Source organism: Lepisma saccharinum, chromosome 1, assembly GCF_977018435.1.
Source record: "Lepisma saccharinum chromosome 1, izLepSacc3.1, whole genome shotgun sequence".
Taxonomy (NCBI): Eukaryota; Metazoa; Arthropoda; class Insecta; order Zygentoma; family Lepismatidae; genus Lepisma; species Lepisma saccharinum.
The window spans coordinates 104,417,951-104,434,280 of record NC_139229.1 but is presented as its reverse complement, the minus strand read 5'-3'; the positions used below and the strand labels follow the sequence as shown (position 1 = coordinate 104,434,280).

At 37.4% G+C, this 16,330-nt stretch overlaps 2 protein-coding genes and 1 non-coding gene across 3 annotated transcripts in view; 1 reads left to right on the top strand and 2 right to left on the bottom strand.

Moving 5' to 3' along the window:
* LOC145998916 (uncharacterized) overlaps positions 1-16,330 on the bottom strand; it is a 281,190-nt gene that overhangs the window by 77,824 nt on the left and 187,036 nt on the right. The window lies entirely within an intron of this gene.
* LOC145984886 (uncharacterized) overlaps positions 478-16,330 on the top strand; it is a 33,704-nt gene continuing 17,851 nt past the window's right edge. Inside the window, exons 1-5 of the mRNA XM_083118262.1 lie at positions 478-762; positions 6,228-6,359; positions 7,971-8,139; positions 11,277-11,453; positions 13,752-13,891. Coding sequence (XP_082974388.1) covers positions 478-762; positions 6,228-6,359; positions 7,971-8,139; positions 11,277-11,453; positions 13,752-13,891 — 903 coding nt within the window. The remainder of the gene's footprint in view (positions 763-6,227; positions 6,360-7,970; positions 8,140-11,276; positions 11,454-13,751; positions 13,892-16,330) is intronic.
* TRNAI-UAU (transfer RNA isoleucine (anticodon UAU)) lies at positions 4,864-4,955 on the bottom strand. Its single transcript is given in 2 exon segments — positions 4,864-4,899; positions 4,918-4,955. It is a non-coding gene; the product is annotated as a tRNA-Ile (tRNA).

Genomic DNA, 16,330 nt, shown 5'->3' with positions numbered 1-16,330 from the left:
TCAGCGAGGCACATATTAATCTATGTTGTACCAAACATCAATCTACCATTTACATTTTTACAAAATCAATAGAAATCGTGACATATCCTGACAGATTTGAGGGCAAGCTTTCTTAAACCCATAACAACATATCTGTAACTCTTCTTTTAGAGCAAATTTGTAACGAGCATAGATATGGTTCAATTAATGCTCTCCTTTTCCTTGGGCATGCTACCGACACCTGACAACATGACTTTAGTGCAAGCTCGAAATACGAATGACTTCAATAGATACGTGTTTTGACATTATTACAACAGCACACGGGGGAAGACAATATTGACTTAACCATGGAAAGAGCGCGTAATGAAACTGCTGTTATAAATTATGGGTTATTTGACGTCATTGGATTTACACATTGTCGAGAAGGCCCAGATAGCCATCGCATCTGGGTTCTTTCTGCTTTCCTAGAGCAGATTCGAGGAGAACTAAGCTATCGAAATGTTGGAGTTAGCTGTCGTGAAACCAAACAAACAGAAAGAAGAAATATATCAGAATCCAATTGAAAGCAAGCTGTCATTGTTCATTCTCAAAGATGCATTCTTGAAATCTATAGAGGTTTTGTGCTTACTAGAAGAACAAGACGCCATCTTGAAAAGCGAACAAGCGCAGCAGAAAACAAAGGAAGGAGTGTTGGGAGAAAAATGTGAGAATTTCAAGCTTCGACCTAAACATGTTTTCAGACTGCTCGTGGTTGCAGTATGTACATTTGCAGTAGTACTTCAGGTAAGTTGATTTAGTACTATATCGAGAAATTACATTTTGTGTACAAGGACATATTTAGGGGGGGTCCGGATCACCCTTAAGACTTACAAAGTACTAAAAGAAATTGTTTAGCATTTGTATAATCGAAGGTTGTTTATTTCCGTCTAACTTACTGGAAGGCTTTTATTAGATTAGAATCATACGGTTTTGAATGACAGTACCAATGAAGATTTATGCACCTACTACTTACACAATTTGCATAAAATATTAATCAGGAACTTTACTTTTCGTCAACTGGATCCGACATCCTTTTTTGTTATTCCATAAATATTCAGATCTTCTTCTTTTCGATATTAATTTCCTTGCCGGGACAGTTGTTTTTATGTACATTTTCGCGATCTTGACTACACGTAGGCCTAAGCTAGATAATGAATACATGCTGTTATATCTCTGTTCTTATACCGAGAATACGTGCTTTTATATCTCTTCTTATATCTCCATTCTTATGAGAATGATGAATCGAGAAGCCTTGCCATGATTTTTTCTTGCATTAAATTTTGTAATAGTATATTACTGTTTACTTTAGTGAACAATAGCAAATATTAAAATGTTATTAAATATTTTTTGAAAGTAATCTTGGCACATACTGTGAGTTTCACAACAGTCAGATTGGGGAAAGGGATAAAGTCATACCTGACAGGGATGGGAATTAATCTTTGTTGCCATGGATACCGGGGTCAGGTAGGAAGAGGGATCACCGGTCTCTTCTCAGTTAACTAGTGCTTTATTACAATGTAATCAAGACTTTCCGTTGAAAAATAAGGCAATCAAATAAATTGGAGACGGATCGCGGTTTCGTGCATCTCTTCAAATTACAGCGATAAACGCCCACCGTGTATTCGCACACTCTAGACAACCACAATGGGCCTGTTATTTGACGTGGGTGAGATTCAATTCGGATTTGAGATTCTGCTCAGGCGCCAGTTTTATTGGTCTAAAAATAACAACAACAAAAGTTCTTTCTTCGTTCTTCAGTATCAGGGGAAACCAAGCTCACCACTGTAACAAGCAAACTTGCCAATGACAGAAGCCTTACGGAATCCAACTAAATTAAGGTTAATGGAACGTTCTAAATTGCTTGCTGTAGGATTCAAAGCGATCGAATCCTGAAATAAAACCTACTCCTCTCTTGCATCAGCAAAATCTTCACAGGGAAAATAACTATTTCCTTCATTTAGGGCAGCAGCTTTCCTTATTTGTATTTCGGTTATTTCATTACGCTTTTCTATCTCTTCGGTTAATCGCGACGATGAGGATGAATGGATGAGGGGACAAACACACAAAGATACACCCATGTCTTGACAAGAGTTCGAACTTGGAACCTCTGGCTTTGTAGCGCGTTACGCTGGACATTCCGTCAGAGAATGGTAGACCGATGACAGAGAATTTTGTTTGGTATTTGTTGATTGGTTTGGTTTATTTTACTTCGCATTTTTGCCACTTTTTGGGAAATCGCGAAAATGAGGATGAGTGATGATGTGTTGAAATTGATCAAGGGACACTACCAGAACACTCATTTCCACGGGCCAGGGTTCGAACCCGGGACCTCTGTGTCTATTTGGTATTGAGCTTGATTAAAATAACTCATTTCAAGATAGATGAAGATAAATTGGCTGATATTGAGCTGAATTTTTAAATTACACGTAGGAGATACTTTGAGTATTGATTCAGACTTACCTTTGAGCAAAATAGACGCGCTTCAACATGATGCATTTTACAACCTACCACAACCACACTTTATAAAATACAATTAAGGTGGTTGAAGCAAACGAAAGATATTTAGAAATTAATTAAACTTAATTAATCAGGAATCATTATTAGCTTATTGCAAGATTGTCTGAGTCCGCCTTAGCACTTATTCGCTGCTCGAAAAGTTCGTGTTTTCTATAACGAATGGTTTATGAAAGATTTTAACTCTTCTTTATGTATCTTTGTATGCGGAAATAACATATTTGACATTTTTTCCACGAAATTAATCTCTGTAGATTTAATCTTGTCTCGAGGGGAAAACTAGTGATGTAAATTAACCAATACCAATAATTAAATCTTAAGTCTTCTGAAAGAAAATAATTTACTTGCAGCTGGAGAATATATTTCTTGGATACAAGGCAAAGATTAGGAGTTTATCTCCTACTTTTTACAGGATAATGACTTATGATACTACGTAGACATTAAGTTAGTCGTTTGACACAGGTTTGGCATTTTTCATTCTTTGCAGAAATTAGAGCGCTGTACTAATTTCCAGTCATCATTGTTTTTTATTGCAATGTTACTTCACCAAAACCACAATTGTAAGGTCAAATTTAGATTTGTGTGATATTATTATTATAATAAATAATAATTATGTTAAAAAAATACTGATCCACTCTACAAAGATCACTGGTTTGTTTATTACTGAATTCAGCAATAACGGGTGTGAAGGGTTGAAAATGATGTTTGCAGTCTCCCAGCAAAGGTAATGCAAACACACGCGTTACTCAAAGGGGCGTCTCTTAAAAGTATGGCAGGATACATTTCTTGGATACCACCAGGAACAGCTTGGGAAACGAGCAGCTGGCACGTCACATCTCCCCATTTAGCTGACAGAAGGGATTCGCCAGGAATCCTTTAAGTTGCGTGCGAATCAATCACACAAGCGTCAAGGAACGCCCAATGCCATGTTAGACGGCTTACAGAATCCTCCTCCTTCATTTTTGTATTGGGTGGAGAGAGAGAGGAAAGATGATATGATGCTTGATGTACTTATTCTGGGGGAGATGTTGATATTCAGTATTTGAAAAAGTATCATTTGAGAGGGAACGAAATTAAGCATCCTCCAACCAAGAAGAAAAGACACAGAAAATGCACCCATACCAATATCACTCTGCTGATACACAACAAGTGACAAATAATTTCATGTTTTGGCTTACTTGTAATTTTGATTTAAATATTTTTTCATTTATTGTTTATTTATATTTATTTCTGTTTATTGCGTTACACAATGGTAAGTACGATATAAAGTATCATATGCTCAATTTATCTTCCGCTATCTTGAAATGAGTTGATCTATTGAAATTTCCCAGCGAAGGGAAAATTCCCTTCCTTCAAAATATTCGGCGATAGGGAATTCGGCCAAACATGAATTCCCCTTTCGCCGAAAATGTTACTAAGGTGGGAAATCTGATATAATGCGCCTCTGGGCCATTCGGCGAAACGGGAAGACACGTTGCCAGGCTTTGACTAATTGCTAAAATACGACGGAACTGAAGAAGCAAACGATTCAGATCAGGGTGTCCAAATTTTGCTTGATAACACGAAGCAGCATATTTCCCGTGCTGTAAAAGACAATCTCTGAAAGTACGGTCGAAAACTGCTTCTCTGTCCGTCTTAAAATCCTATCACATATGGGACTTTAATTCATTCGTGAAATTCCTCCGTGGAAAACGATTCGGTGCAATTCAGAATCATGATGATGAGGAGATCCTAGCAGTGGTGGCGATTAGGGGGGACAGTTGCCCCCCACTTTTTGCCACTTTTACCCCTGTACTATGCTAAAACTTATACACAAAGGGAAATAAACTGTCTTTGCCTCCCAAGTTTTGGCACCTTGCCCCCCCCCACCCCCGGTTTTGGAACCCAATCGCCGCCACTGGATCCTACTAATCAGATTACAAAAGCAACGATAAAGTGTGCAAAACATTCAAGTAACCCTCGTACATAGAATGGTCAGAAATATTTATTAGTTGCCACATATACCTTTTCTGTCTGAAATGATAAGCCCAATTTAGAGACATATAATATCTAGGCTGTTCGGGAAGACGCACCTAAGTCAAAATATGCAATTTTACATCAAACAATTATTTACGTTTATTCCTTTAGTAGCAAACATTGCAGATATGATATACATCTTCGATCATACTGTTTAGAATCTTTACACATGCCCAATATAAAATTATACTTATATTTTCTTTGATTGATACAGTGTGACTTAAATTAAAGCATCAGAACCCGAACCCTTTTCCCAAACGCACCAGACCTATATTATGCTGAGCCAGTGATCTGTACTACGAGAGAAAAAATATTTGCTCCAGGTGAGGCTCGAACTCACAACCCCGGCATAGCTCATAAGTACTGTCCTATAAGTACCGTGCGCTAACCGATTGCGCCACTGGAGCTGCCTGTCTCGGTCCTATTGTTAGCAACTGTAATGCTCTCACGGAAGTCCAGTTAGCATTCTCTATCTTGGTTCTACGTATTCAAGCTCAAGGCCGATTGACTCATGAGTGACGACATGCGATCAGTGTGTACATTTCTTTGATAAGGCGAACAGGTTACGGACCATTTCCATATGACGGTGGTTTGATTAATTTTTTAAATAGTTTTTCTTCCCCGCAAGAAAATCAGGGGAGAGACTCACGGGTCATCGGGGGGCTCTATAAACCAAGTTCATTTTTTCAAAGATTTAACAGTACTAAATGAAGGTAAATTATGATTGTTGTGTGTGAGGAGGGGGGGGGGCATTAAGTTAATATACGAGTACACATAAAATCTAGAAATATCAAGCAAATAGATGTTTTTTTTCTTTTTTCTGCAATATCTTCTACAGCATGGACAAATGTAGAAATATTAATCGACTGATACTGATCTCATCCATTACTGCACACTCTACACCTCTTTTGTTGTTACAAATATTTATATCATGCAAGGAAAGTGCACAACATTCAATCAGAGTGCCTGCACACCTCTGCCTAAACAGTTGTAGTCGGAAATTCTTCATATTGTAGTTAAATCTTTGGATAAGTCTCGACATATCTATGCAGCACATAAATTTTGTATTTTTAATTTCCCTTTGTTCTACAAGTCGCGAAAGATACTTTCCCGTGCAGAAAACTGTGGAACGTAGAACTCTCTTCAAAAAAATATTTAATAGGAGAAATGCCCAATAAACCAATTCGTTGCTGGATTAGAGGTTGCACACCCCATCTTTTCCCCACTCCTAACTGAAGATAACTGAAACCGATAGAACTTTCTAATTACTTCCCGCTATTTAGACCTTGGCTGTGAATCCATCCTTCAAGTTTTTAGCATATGTCTACATTTCCAATCGTCACTGAAAAAAAAAAAATATATATATAGATAGATATATATACACATAATAATTTTACCTAACACCAGGGGGGTTAATTTTCCCATAATCATTTCGACCTTTCCCCATAATCTCCATGTGATTTCAACAATCAGAGTTGAGTCAAAGCAAATGTCACTCATACACGTCTGCTCTGTAAGCTGTTTGAATCTTTTTCTCCATACTACTCACTTCTTCAGCAAGTTAGCCAAGGTTCCATACTTATAGCAATACTTTTGTATAAAAGAATACGTTATATTTTGGAAACCTTATAATCACTTTCTCGAAATATCTGAGCTTTCAATTGTTGTTTCTTTTTCAGGTGTCGAGCTGTTTTCAGAAGGTACGATATCCTCCAATCACAACCCATACCTTACTCCTTATGAACAAGACGATGTCGTATCCTGCCGTCACCGTCTGCATAGATCCTCCCTTCAAGCTGTCTGTTCTGGAGGTAAGTAACAAATAGAAATGGAAATTTAATGGCAAAATACAGGGTTCGCGTTCATATCTTCATGTATTTATGTATACATTCATCTTGTCCGTAATTGAACTCAGCCAGGGAAAGAATATATACGTACATTGCAGGTGTATTCTATCTGCTCAAGTCCGAATATGGTATTGCTTAGCCAGCAAGTCCTGGCCGATTTAGATTCCCTCTCTATCACTGGCGTACGCAGGGTGAGCTGATGAGGCTACAGCCCCTCCAAACATTTTCAAGAAAATAAATTTTTTTAAATGAAAGCCATGAAGAACTCGGAAAAAGCAAAGTGATACAACCACCCTTATATTGACTCCAGATTACCATTTTTGTCGTTGAATAACCAACCATTAAAACGAAGGTCAAAACTGCAATTACGAAATGCATTATTGTGTAGCCTGTTTCCCCCTGAAACGCAAGTATGTAATATCCATATCTACAATTCTACAACGGATATTACAATGCAATAAACTTTCAAAAAGGTTAATTAATGGAATATCTAGATTACTGCTAACATAGTGAGCCAAGTCATTCCGAGAATAAGTAAATTGTGTAACGGAATTTTGAATTCTTGAATTCGAAAGACAACGAAATCAAGAATTAAAAATAAAGAAAAGGAAACTCAGCCCTAGTTTTAAAATGTGTTCAGAGCGTGAGAGCTGTGTAGAAGTTTAATTTATGTAAGCTTTTATTAAAGTCGCAAGTAAGCAAATAATGTGTGCACAAAACAAATACTTTACATAAATACATTGAAGAAAACATTAGTCACATTCCAAAGACAGTATAGTTTTATTATTTTCTACCTTCTTATTTCCTAAGATTATTCTTTCTATGTATATTTAAATATCATGTTGGATTTGATTGTTTATCGCAGTAACAAAGTAAATTAGACAATTAAGATGTTCATCACATAATACAATAGAAATTAATATTTCTCACAACAGAAAAGTATCGGAATGCAAGGTTATCTAAATATTTCCATTAGTTATAAAATATAATATATTGTACTTTTTATATTATCTCACATTATTTTTATCTCTCTTGTCATACATCTTGAAATATAATGTACTAATGTACTAATTGTGCGATCAAGGAAACTATAAATGCTTACTAGCTGAACTATCAAATTTTAAAATTAAAATATTATAAATTATGTACTTTGTATTGCAGGAAAGAAGACTGGTTTCTACTCAAGAATATTCAAAGTATGGATACTGGTTGTTGCATGTTGTCATTTAAAATTTGTCAAGATGTATTTTTAAAGAACTCTGATTAAAGCAGTAATTAATAAATGTTTCGAGTCCTCTTATGTTAAGAAATGAATGTAGTGGAGAAAACAATACATACTCTGTCTCGGGAATCTGTGGAGCAACGGTAGAGAAGGGGAGAAAGCGAGTGTGCAGAGCAAAGCAGTTCCCGCTGCTGCAAACGGCTGCTGCATTCACGTCCCCTCTCACGCGTTCATTAGTCGAGCCCTCTCGAGTCTTACTTGCGCAGAGAACTTATTTTCGTTCATTTGCTCCGGAGATTCCCGGGACAGATGGTAATTATTGGAGTATCATATTATTCGCTTGTCTCTTGCAGAAGTATAACATCACTAGTGTATCACAGAAAGGGTCGCCCACTGTGTCGTCATTGTGGCCCAATTTCCCATGGGAAACAGCAACGCTTGAAGAACTATGGTCAAACTCCACGTACGGGCGCCTTGGGAAAAATTTTTGGTACAGTCTGAACCAAAAAAGTAATGCTTCTTGTAAGTGCCATTCATTATGCTTTCGTATTAAGAATAAACACAAATTTCTCTGCAAAATGTACCAAATAAGACGACAATACATATATATATATATATATGTGTGTGTGTGTGTGTGTGTGTGTGTGTGTGTGTGTGTGTGTGTGTGTGTGTGTGTGTGTGTGTGTACCTAGGTATGTGTATATAATAAATATAAATATATATATATATATATATATATATATGCGCGTGGGGGCGGGGGAGTGATACAATAACACCAAATAATATACTTTTACATGCAGTTGTGTGTCTAGTTAAGGGGTGGATTGCACTGTTCAAACAAAACTAATTAATAATTTAATAATAAAAGTCCGTTGTTAAGCTGACGCTTGTCGCCATGCTGTTTACATAGTCTATATTGTCTACACGCAGAATATAGACAATCGTTAGGCATAGACGTACACCACTGAACATACTTAGTTTTAACTACAGCGCCTTGAATAACGTAGTGTGGAAAACTACCCAAGAAACTAGTTCCCCAGACGGATGACAAACATAGATGGCAGTGCGATCGAACCAGGTGCTAATTTTGTTATGAAAGTAATGCGGCTTAGTTAGTTTTTGGAATATATTGTGTAGATTTGTTTGTCTAGAGAGACGGTAAGTGAATTGATGGAAACAGTTATATTTGTGGAGTGATTTGCAGTCACGAAATGACATTAATTTGGAAAGAAAAGCAAAATAAAATTAATAAATAAATAGCATGCGTAACACAAGAAGAAACATCGCAAAGTGATTCCGGACGTCAGATGTTAGATTGTGTACTAGAGTTTTATTTTTCTATGTTATTAGAATATAAATAGTATCCTGAGAGATATTTCATACCGAGGCGACAAACCACAAGTGTCGCGTAAAAGCGAGCAGTCCGTAATCAATGCAGCCTTTCGAAAGTTAGGGACACAAGCTCTGACTGCACAGTTTCCTCAAGGAGATTTTACACCAAAGCGACACGCAACAAACGATACGAGGATTTCACACCAAAGCGACATAGGGCCTTCGGTCCACGGCAACTTCCATACCGAAGCGACACATGTTGATTGGAAACGAGCCAATCAAGAGCAACATTTCACATCGTAGCGGCATGACGGGAAGCACAGGCCAGCGTTCGGTTGGTGAAATCCTCAAGCGATAAGTGTCGCGTGCCCCTTGTCGCTTTGGTGCGCAATCTCCCTAAAGCAAGACACTCATTGCATCGCGCATGCCCGAACAACAAACCACGGCAACATGTTGCAAGCTATTGAGGAAATGGCCCAGTTTGAGCGACGCACAAGCGACAAAGCGACACGTGTGGCTAATCATGTCGAGATCTGTTGTTGTAATGTGCGGTTTGTCGTGTCGCCTATCTGTTGTTCGCACAATTAGCAGCGAACGCTTGCCAATAGACTGAAGGCACTATGTCGCTTGTCACTTAGTTGGGAACTCCCCCTGTAGCGCGTCACTTCGGTCTGAGCACCCTTCCTTTAAGGAGCTTTCCGACCGAAGTAACAAGTAGCACGCGAATACGCCATATGAACGTGTCGTTTTCTGTTTGGACCCTCATGTGCAATGAATGCTATTTTATAGTCTGGAAGTGTGTGTCACTAGTGTGACAGTGTGAACATCCCGTGTCGCTTGTCCCATTGGTTTGAAAGTTTCCTTACACTCATAGGCGTAGCTACGGGGTGTGCCTAAGCACGCCCTAATGGGCTGCTTTATCAAAGAGAATTAAAGACAGATATTTCAATAAGAGAGAAAATAAGCGGCACTTTGTAAGAAGTTGAAAATGTCATTACTTGGTACAAACGTGTGCGTTATCGCTGATGAAACGAGTGTCTATAGTTTTTCGATTTTTTGATGTCATTGGAGAAAGAAGATATTTACTGCATTCTGCTCTGTACTGCAGTGCTTTTCTTCTATACCTGTCACAAGCTGCACGTGAGAGAGAGAGCTTTCTCCAAGCTTACCCAAGTTAGAACTAACTTAAGAGCAACTCAGAAGCAGGATAGATTGGAAGCCCTACTCTTGCTATATGTGGAACAGGAAAAAGCTTAGTCTATTGATGTAAATGAAGTTATTGATGAGTTTAAGAACATTGTACCTTTTGACAGACGTCTCTTGTTATAGATGACGTGTATTTTGATGTATTTGTTCGTAACATTTATGAACATTTTGTGTGTGTGCAATTGGATTGTTTTCTACTACATATATTCAGAAATTTTCAACACTGTAATTTAGTGAATTTATATTCCTTTACAAACATCAGTGCAGTTAAAGAGCCAAGTGCTTGTGTTGCAAAATATGCTATTAAAAAGGTAGAAGACCTCATTTTCATTCTTTGTGCACACCCAAATATAAAGTTCTAGCTACGCCTATGCTTACACTCATGTCGATGGAACTAAGAAAGTTTTGTGGGGTTCCCCTTGTCGTTTCATGGAATCATCATTATCATCATCGCCGCGATTAGTTTAAAGTGGAAGAAAAGATACAGTAAATATCAAAAATACAAATGCTTCAGTGTGTATATTTTTAAAAGAAATGATGATGATGATAATAATAATGAACCTAATTCATACACAAAAATTTAGTATGCCAAGAGCATTCCACGTATTATTAATGAAAGTATGACGTGGTCGACTGTCTAGAATGTTCGTTAATATCTTCGCGACCACTGTACCAAATATCATAGCAATTATCACATTCATAGAAATGCTTCATGTAAAAGAATCAGACGTTTCAGCGAAAACTCCATTTACTTCCATTATAAGCAGACCAATACCAAGCACCGGGTCCAACACCAGCGCCTCTAGCGGGTCATTTTCGAGTTGAACCAGCCATAGTGCGCAGAACCGTGCCGTTTTCCACACTACGTTATTCAAGGCGCTGTAGTTTTAACCAAGTCACTGTTGGTGTATTTTCCTCAGAAAGAAATATCCCTATGGCTCATCAACCGTGTCAAGTGTATTTTCTTTCCATAGTTTTGCATTTTTTTGTATATCCACTATCTTGAAACCCATGTGATTTATTTGTCTTTTTATCCTTATTTTTATTGTTGTTTTCAAAATTTAACAGAATATTGTGTTCATGCTTAAGAATAACTCGTTTGTTTAATATCTGTTTTCCAGATCTTGCTGTGGAAACAACGTATCACTTGAACTCCGGACGCTGTTTCACTTTTCTGCCTCAAGTTGAAGTCGAGAACGTTGGCCATGACTTCGGGTACACGTTTATTTATGACCACGAAAACGATACTACGAAGGGGCTGAATGTATACATTCACGATACAAAGGATCCATGGACAGGTGAGAATTGAATTTCCATCAATGTAGCCCGGATTTAAATACGATATATTGATACGTGACCAGATAATAGCAGTCAGAGAAAGGAAGCTCTCTCCTTTGGCTGGGTGAAGTAGGAAGCATTCGAAATAGCAGAGCTCAATCATGTCAGGCACAAATGGTGGTCCGCTGGCTCCACGGACTCGGCGGCGATGGTGCGCGCCTAATCAAATCACTATTGTAGAGAGCAGTGCCTGCGACAACCACTAAAGTAGGGTTGCTATATTTCATAAATGAAAATCTGGGACACTGCTGACTAGAAGCCTGTTGGGGAGCGGGGGGGGGGGTGAACCGACAAAGTTGCATGTAGGTACAACATAATTATTATATATTACCATCTTCTTTACACTTCTTATTAAAAAAAAATCACTTCAAAGTATATCATTAACCTTGCAATTCCTTTTCGGTGCCACAATGCTGCTATCTCACAATGTCGAAACTTTATTTGAAAACTGCGGACTGAACATATAGGCACCCAAGCACTGACTGACAGCAAGCAGCTTACTATACAATGGAAGAGAAACTTAACTGAAATTAAGCGTTTCTAGCAGATGTGGCGCCATCCAGTGCTGAAGTCCCAACATTTTCAGATTTTTCCTTTGGTGAAACGATAAAGGTAAACCATGTTTCCATTAACTTTGGGTTATGTTTCCATTAAATATGTATAAGAAATCATTCAAAAAATATTAAAATATGAAACGTGTATTTTAACAACACGGTACAGCATGTTATTGTATATTACTTTCTTGTTGATATTGCTTTTGTGAATTGTCAACATGTATACTGTTAATAATCCACGGCGGTAAGTGGATTTTAATAGCAAATTTTCAATGGAAACTTCTAGTACCGCCGTAGTATACGTAGTATACGGCAACACACATAACGCCTTACAGGGAAGCAAGTATTTCAGGATCTAGGTGTCTCATTTGTATTGCCGGTGGCTGTACATTTAAGTAGGAAATGTCTGTAATTTTATATAAAATCATAAACAATTATCTAGAACAGACTGAAATGTCCAATTAGTGTAATTAGTAGTATTGTAGGTTTTATGCGACTAAATACTCCGGAGTAAAATTCTGGGCTATAATAGATCAATTTTAGCGAACTCCTGCAATTTCTAACTGTCCGGTTATTTGGTTATTCAGAACACGCCAAATCTTCTCCCAACTCACTGCTAGAGCTAGATTGCTTCGAGAGTATCACAGGAATTTAGATGTAAGCCACCGACTTTGTAACAAGGAAGCAATAACTGGTGGTATCCCAAAAGATACTTCCGCATTGCCACTGTAGGGCGTATTTCGATAGAAGAAAATACGGTAGACATTCATTAGATACTTTTTTGTACCTATACTTTCATATTTTACGTAGCTTTTCTTTCTCTTTAAGGTAATCACGACGACGAGGGCGAAGGTATTGTATGTGAAACTAATAAAGGGACTGTCATAAATGAATTATGTTATCAACTTAACAATTAGTCCTGCTAGCAAAGGAACGTTTTTGATTTATTGGGGGGGGGGCAAAGTTCAAGCTATACACACACAGGCTACGTCAGAGTGTGTGTGTATATATATATATATATATATATATATATATATATATATATATATATATATATATATATATATATATATATATATATATTATAATATATATATATATATATATATAATATTATTATATATATATATATATATATATATATAATTTGTGTTTTATGTGTATATTCGAATGTGGGTAGTTTAATTTAGAACAGACGACAAAGCTTTCAAGTTACATAAATTAATACTGATTAATACTGTTATTTAAAAAATCAATATTCACAAACTGATTTTAAATTTTTAATTTTTAAAAAAAATGCTACTTTCAACGTAGTTTTTAACAGTTTTTTTTTAAAAAAAACCTGTACACGTTCTAGGCCTAATTCCGTTCTTTTGCACTAATTTTAGAGTTTTTGTTTCCTTATAAGGATTCAAGGGAAACAACTAGTATCACAACGTACGATATTGATTTGAATTCTTTGATAGGGAGATAATATAGACAAAATAAACTTTTTGCGCTTAGCTACGAAAAAATCTTTGAGGGTCTGTCAAATTATTTGAGGAGGTACAAGGGGTACAATTCGGAAGAAAGGATTTAGGGGGTACTGTATCCCCTTCCGAAAATTTTGGGTGCGGGGGGGTACAATGAACCCATGCACCTCCCCGTTCCTTCGCTATTGATTAGTGAAATCTCATCTATTCTATGTAATATTATTTGGTACAGAAAACATTCTCCACGCAAAAGAAGCGCAGTACGTGTCTATTGGAGAAAGCCTTCGAATAAAAGTGGCCGTCAATGGGTTCTCGCTGGTGAATCGCCGAGGAAGCTCATGCAAGGAAGATCCAACCTACAGTCAAGTTAAGGTAGGTTCTTGTCTATTTTTGTGCAGTTTGCGAAGTTATTTCACCCTGGAAATAATTTCACACTGTTGGCTACAGCGTACAGCATAAGTTATTGCAATCATTGTTATGGCACGACACCACTTCGCTACATGTTGCCTTGAAATTGTCCCCTCCCCATACAACTCCACAATCTGCCTATGAATGTCAGCAGGTGTAGTGTTTTTGTCCCACAGGAACCGCACCACTGCCCTCACTTCTACTCTTGACCAATTTTCTAGACGAATCACCATTTTAAATGTCCGCTTCTCGGGTATACATGGTCAGAATCCGAAGTCCTCAAACTCGCAACAAGACAAACATGTTATTAATGTACACATACATTTTCGTTACGTTACAGTGAATAAAACAAAAGTTATATGCTTTGTAACCTTTTTTTCCGATCATCCCTCGTATTATACTGAACGCAACTCCAACTGGCGGCTGACCTTGAAGGCTATTTCTGGCCCTTTCTGTCCCCCAATCATTTTCGGGGGCGTGTGGTCCGATGGGTGTCAACAAACTCAGTTGCGAAGTAAAAGCTGAAGGGACCACATCGCTCTCCCGAAGCAACGTTGCCAAGCGTACTTTTGTATTTGCCAGTTGTCTTTATATGACTGTGTGCCCGCCTGCATTCCGACCTGTGGGTGGTCCTTCCGAAAACTTCATCGTTCAGGCCCATGTGTGCAGTTGTACCATTAACCCCCGCTGATTTCTGGTTCTGACAATACCGTTGCCCGTGAAGACTCTTTCTCGCCTTACGGTGCGTTTGGCAACATGTGGTGTACCCGCGAAAATGATCGCTGAATCGCTATTTCCCAGCCCCCAGTTGGAGTTGCATAGAGTATAGTACTCGATAAAATCAAATCCGATTTGCCAAACTTTGAATCAGACATTTTTTTTTATTTTTTGTTGACCACCCACGCCTTAATTTGCAACCTTTAAAGATATGTTGCTAAACATAAAATAAAAAATATTATATTATGATCATGCACTGCACACAATATACCTATTCATGTAAATTATTAAAATGTATCTCCATAGATGATGCTTTATGCAAGATGTACTCAATGCCAATACAATTTAACGGCTTTCATGTCATTTATGACTAAAATTATGGTTAATTAACTTTGAAAATTCTATGTAGAGCGCAGTGATATTCAGGGATAGTAAATACCGGGCGCCAAGTCACCATGCGTCTGAAACATTTTCACCCGGTGTTTGAATTTTTAAATTCAGTTCTATTTTTTATATATGTATCACGAGTTTCGTTACTGAAATTTCATTACCTCTTGTTTTTTAATAACGAGTATAGAAGGTTTTTTTCAATGTTTGTGTGTTTTCTGTATGACGTGTATAATTAAATCAGAATAATAAACATTATAACTTTTTAAACTGTTGCTAGCCGAATTTTAAAATCTGCAGGAACATGGTAGAGCGTAGAGTCGGCTTTATTGCCTACTTATTCATTTGGTTTGGTTTGGTTTAAGTTGGTGTTTTAAGTTCACTTTTGTGCACAGTAAGGCTAATTGGGACTGGACCTACACAGGCCCGTAGTCAGGAATTATTTGTAGGGGGGCAAAGTCAATCCTAGAGGGGGCAAATTTTTAATATATTGTGTCGCATTGGCAGATATAACAGGGTACACGGAGGCACTTGACCCCTCCCCAAAAAGAGATAAGTAACAGAAAAGGGATGATATCTTGAAACTGCAACGTACAAACGAACTTCGAGCAACATCAAATAGCAATATTTCGATAATGACCTTTCCAGATTGCCAAAGAATATGAAGTTTAACATAAATACCTAGGTAGGCTAATAGGGACTGTATCTAATTGATATTTACAGGTCGATAATGTTAATAGATTATTAATATGCACCAACAACTTTGGGCCTCTCTGCAGAACTGAGTAAGGGAGCCCTTTATAAATCATGCTTGATAATGATTCCCTCTAGTTACTAGTATGCAAGATCTTTACACACAAAGGAATCTAACGAGAATCCAACAACTCCATTGTGTTGTGTTATGCAAGAAAATATAATTAATTAAATAATGATGGTTACATATTATCTACACTTTGATGAATTGTATAAACATTTGTAGCTAATACATTTAAAACATGGGTCCCTTAGTTCACCATGGACTCTATTTCTTTCAAAGGGGAGACTCTTGCATCACTACAGACAACGTTTGCCTACTGGTTACGTTAACCATTTTGCAAAATATTGTGTGAATTGCAGTATAGTTGAAATACATGTTTTGACATCTGACAAACAAATAGGAATCCCTTGATTGATCAATGACTTATTGGATTACAGTGTCATCAGTAATATTTCATATTAAGTTTCATAGAAATAAATTGTTTTAATAGGGTGCAATAATTTTACGGGGCACCATGGCATTCTCTTTAACATTTTTTTTCA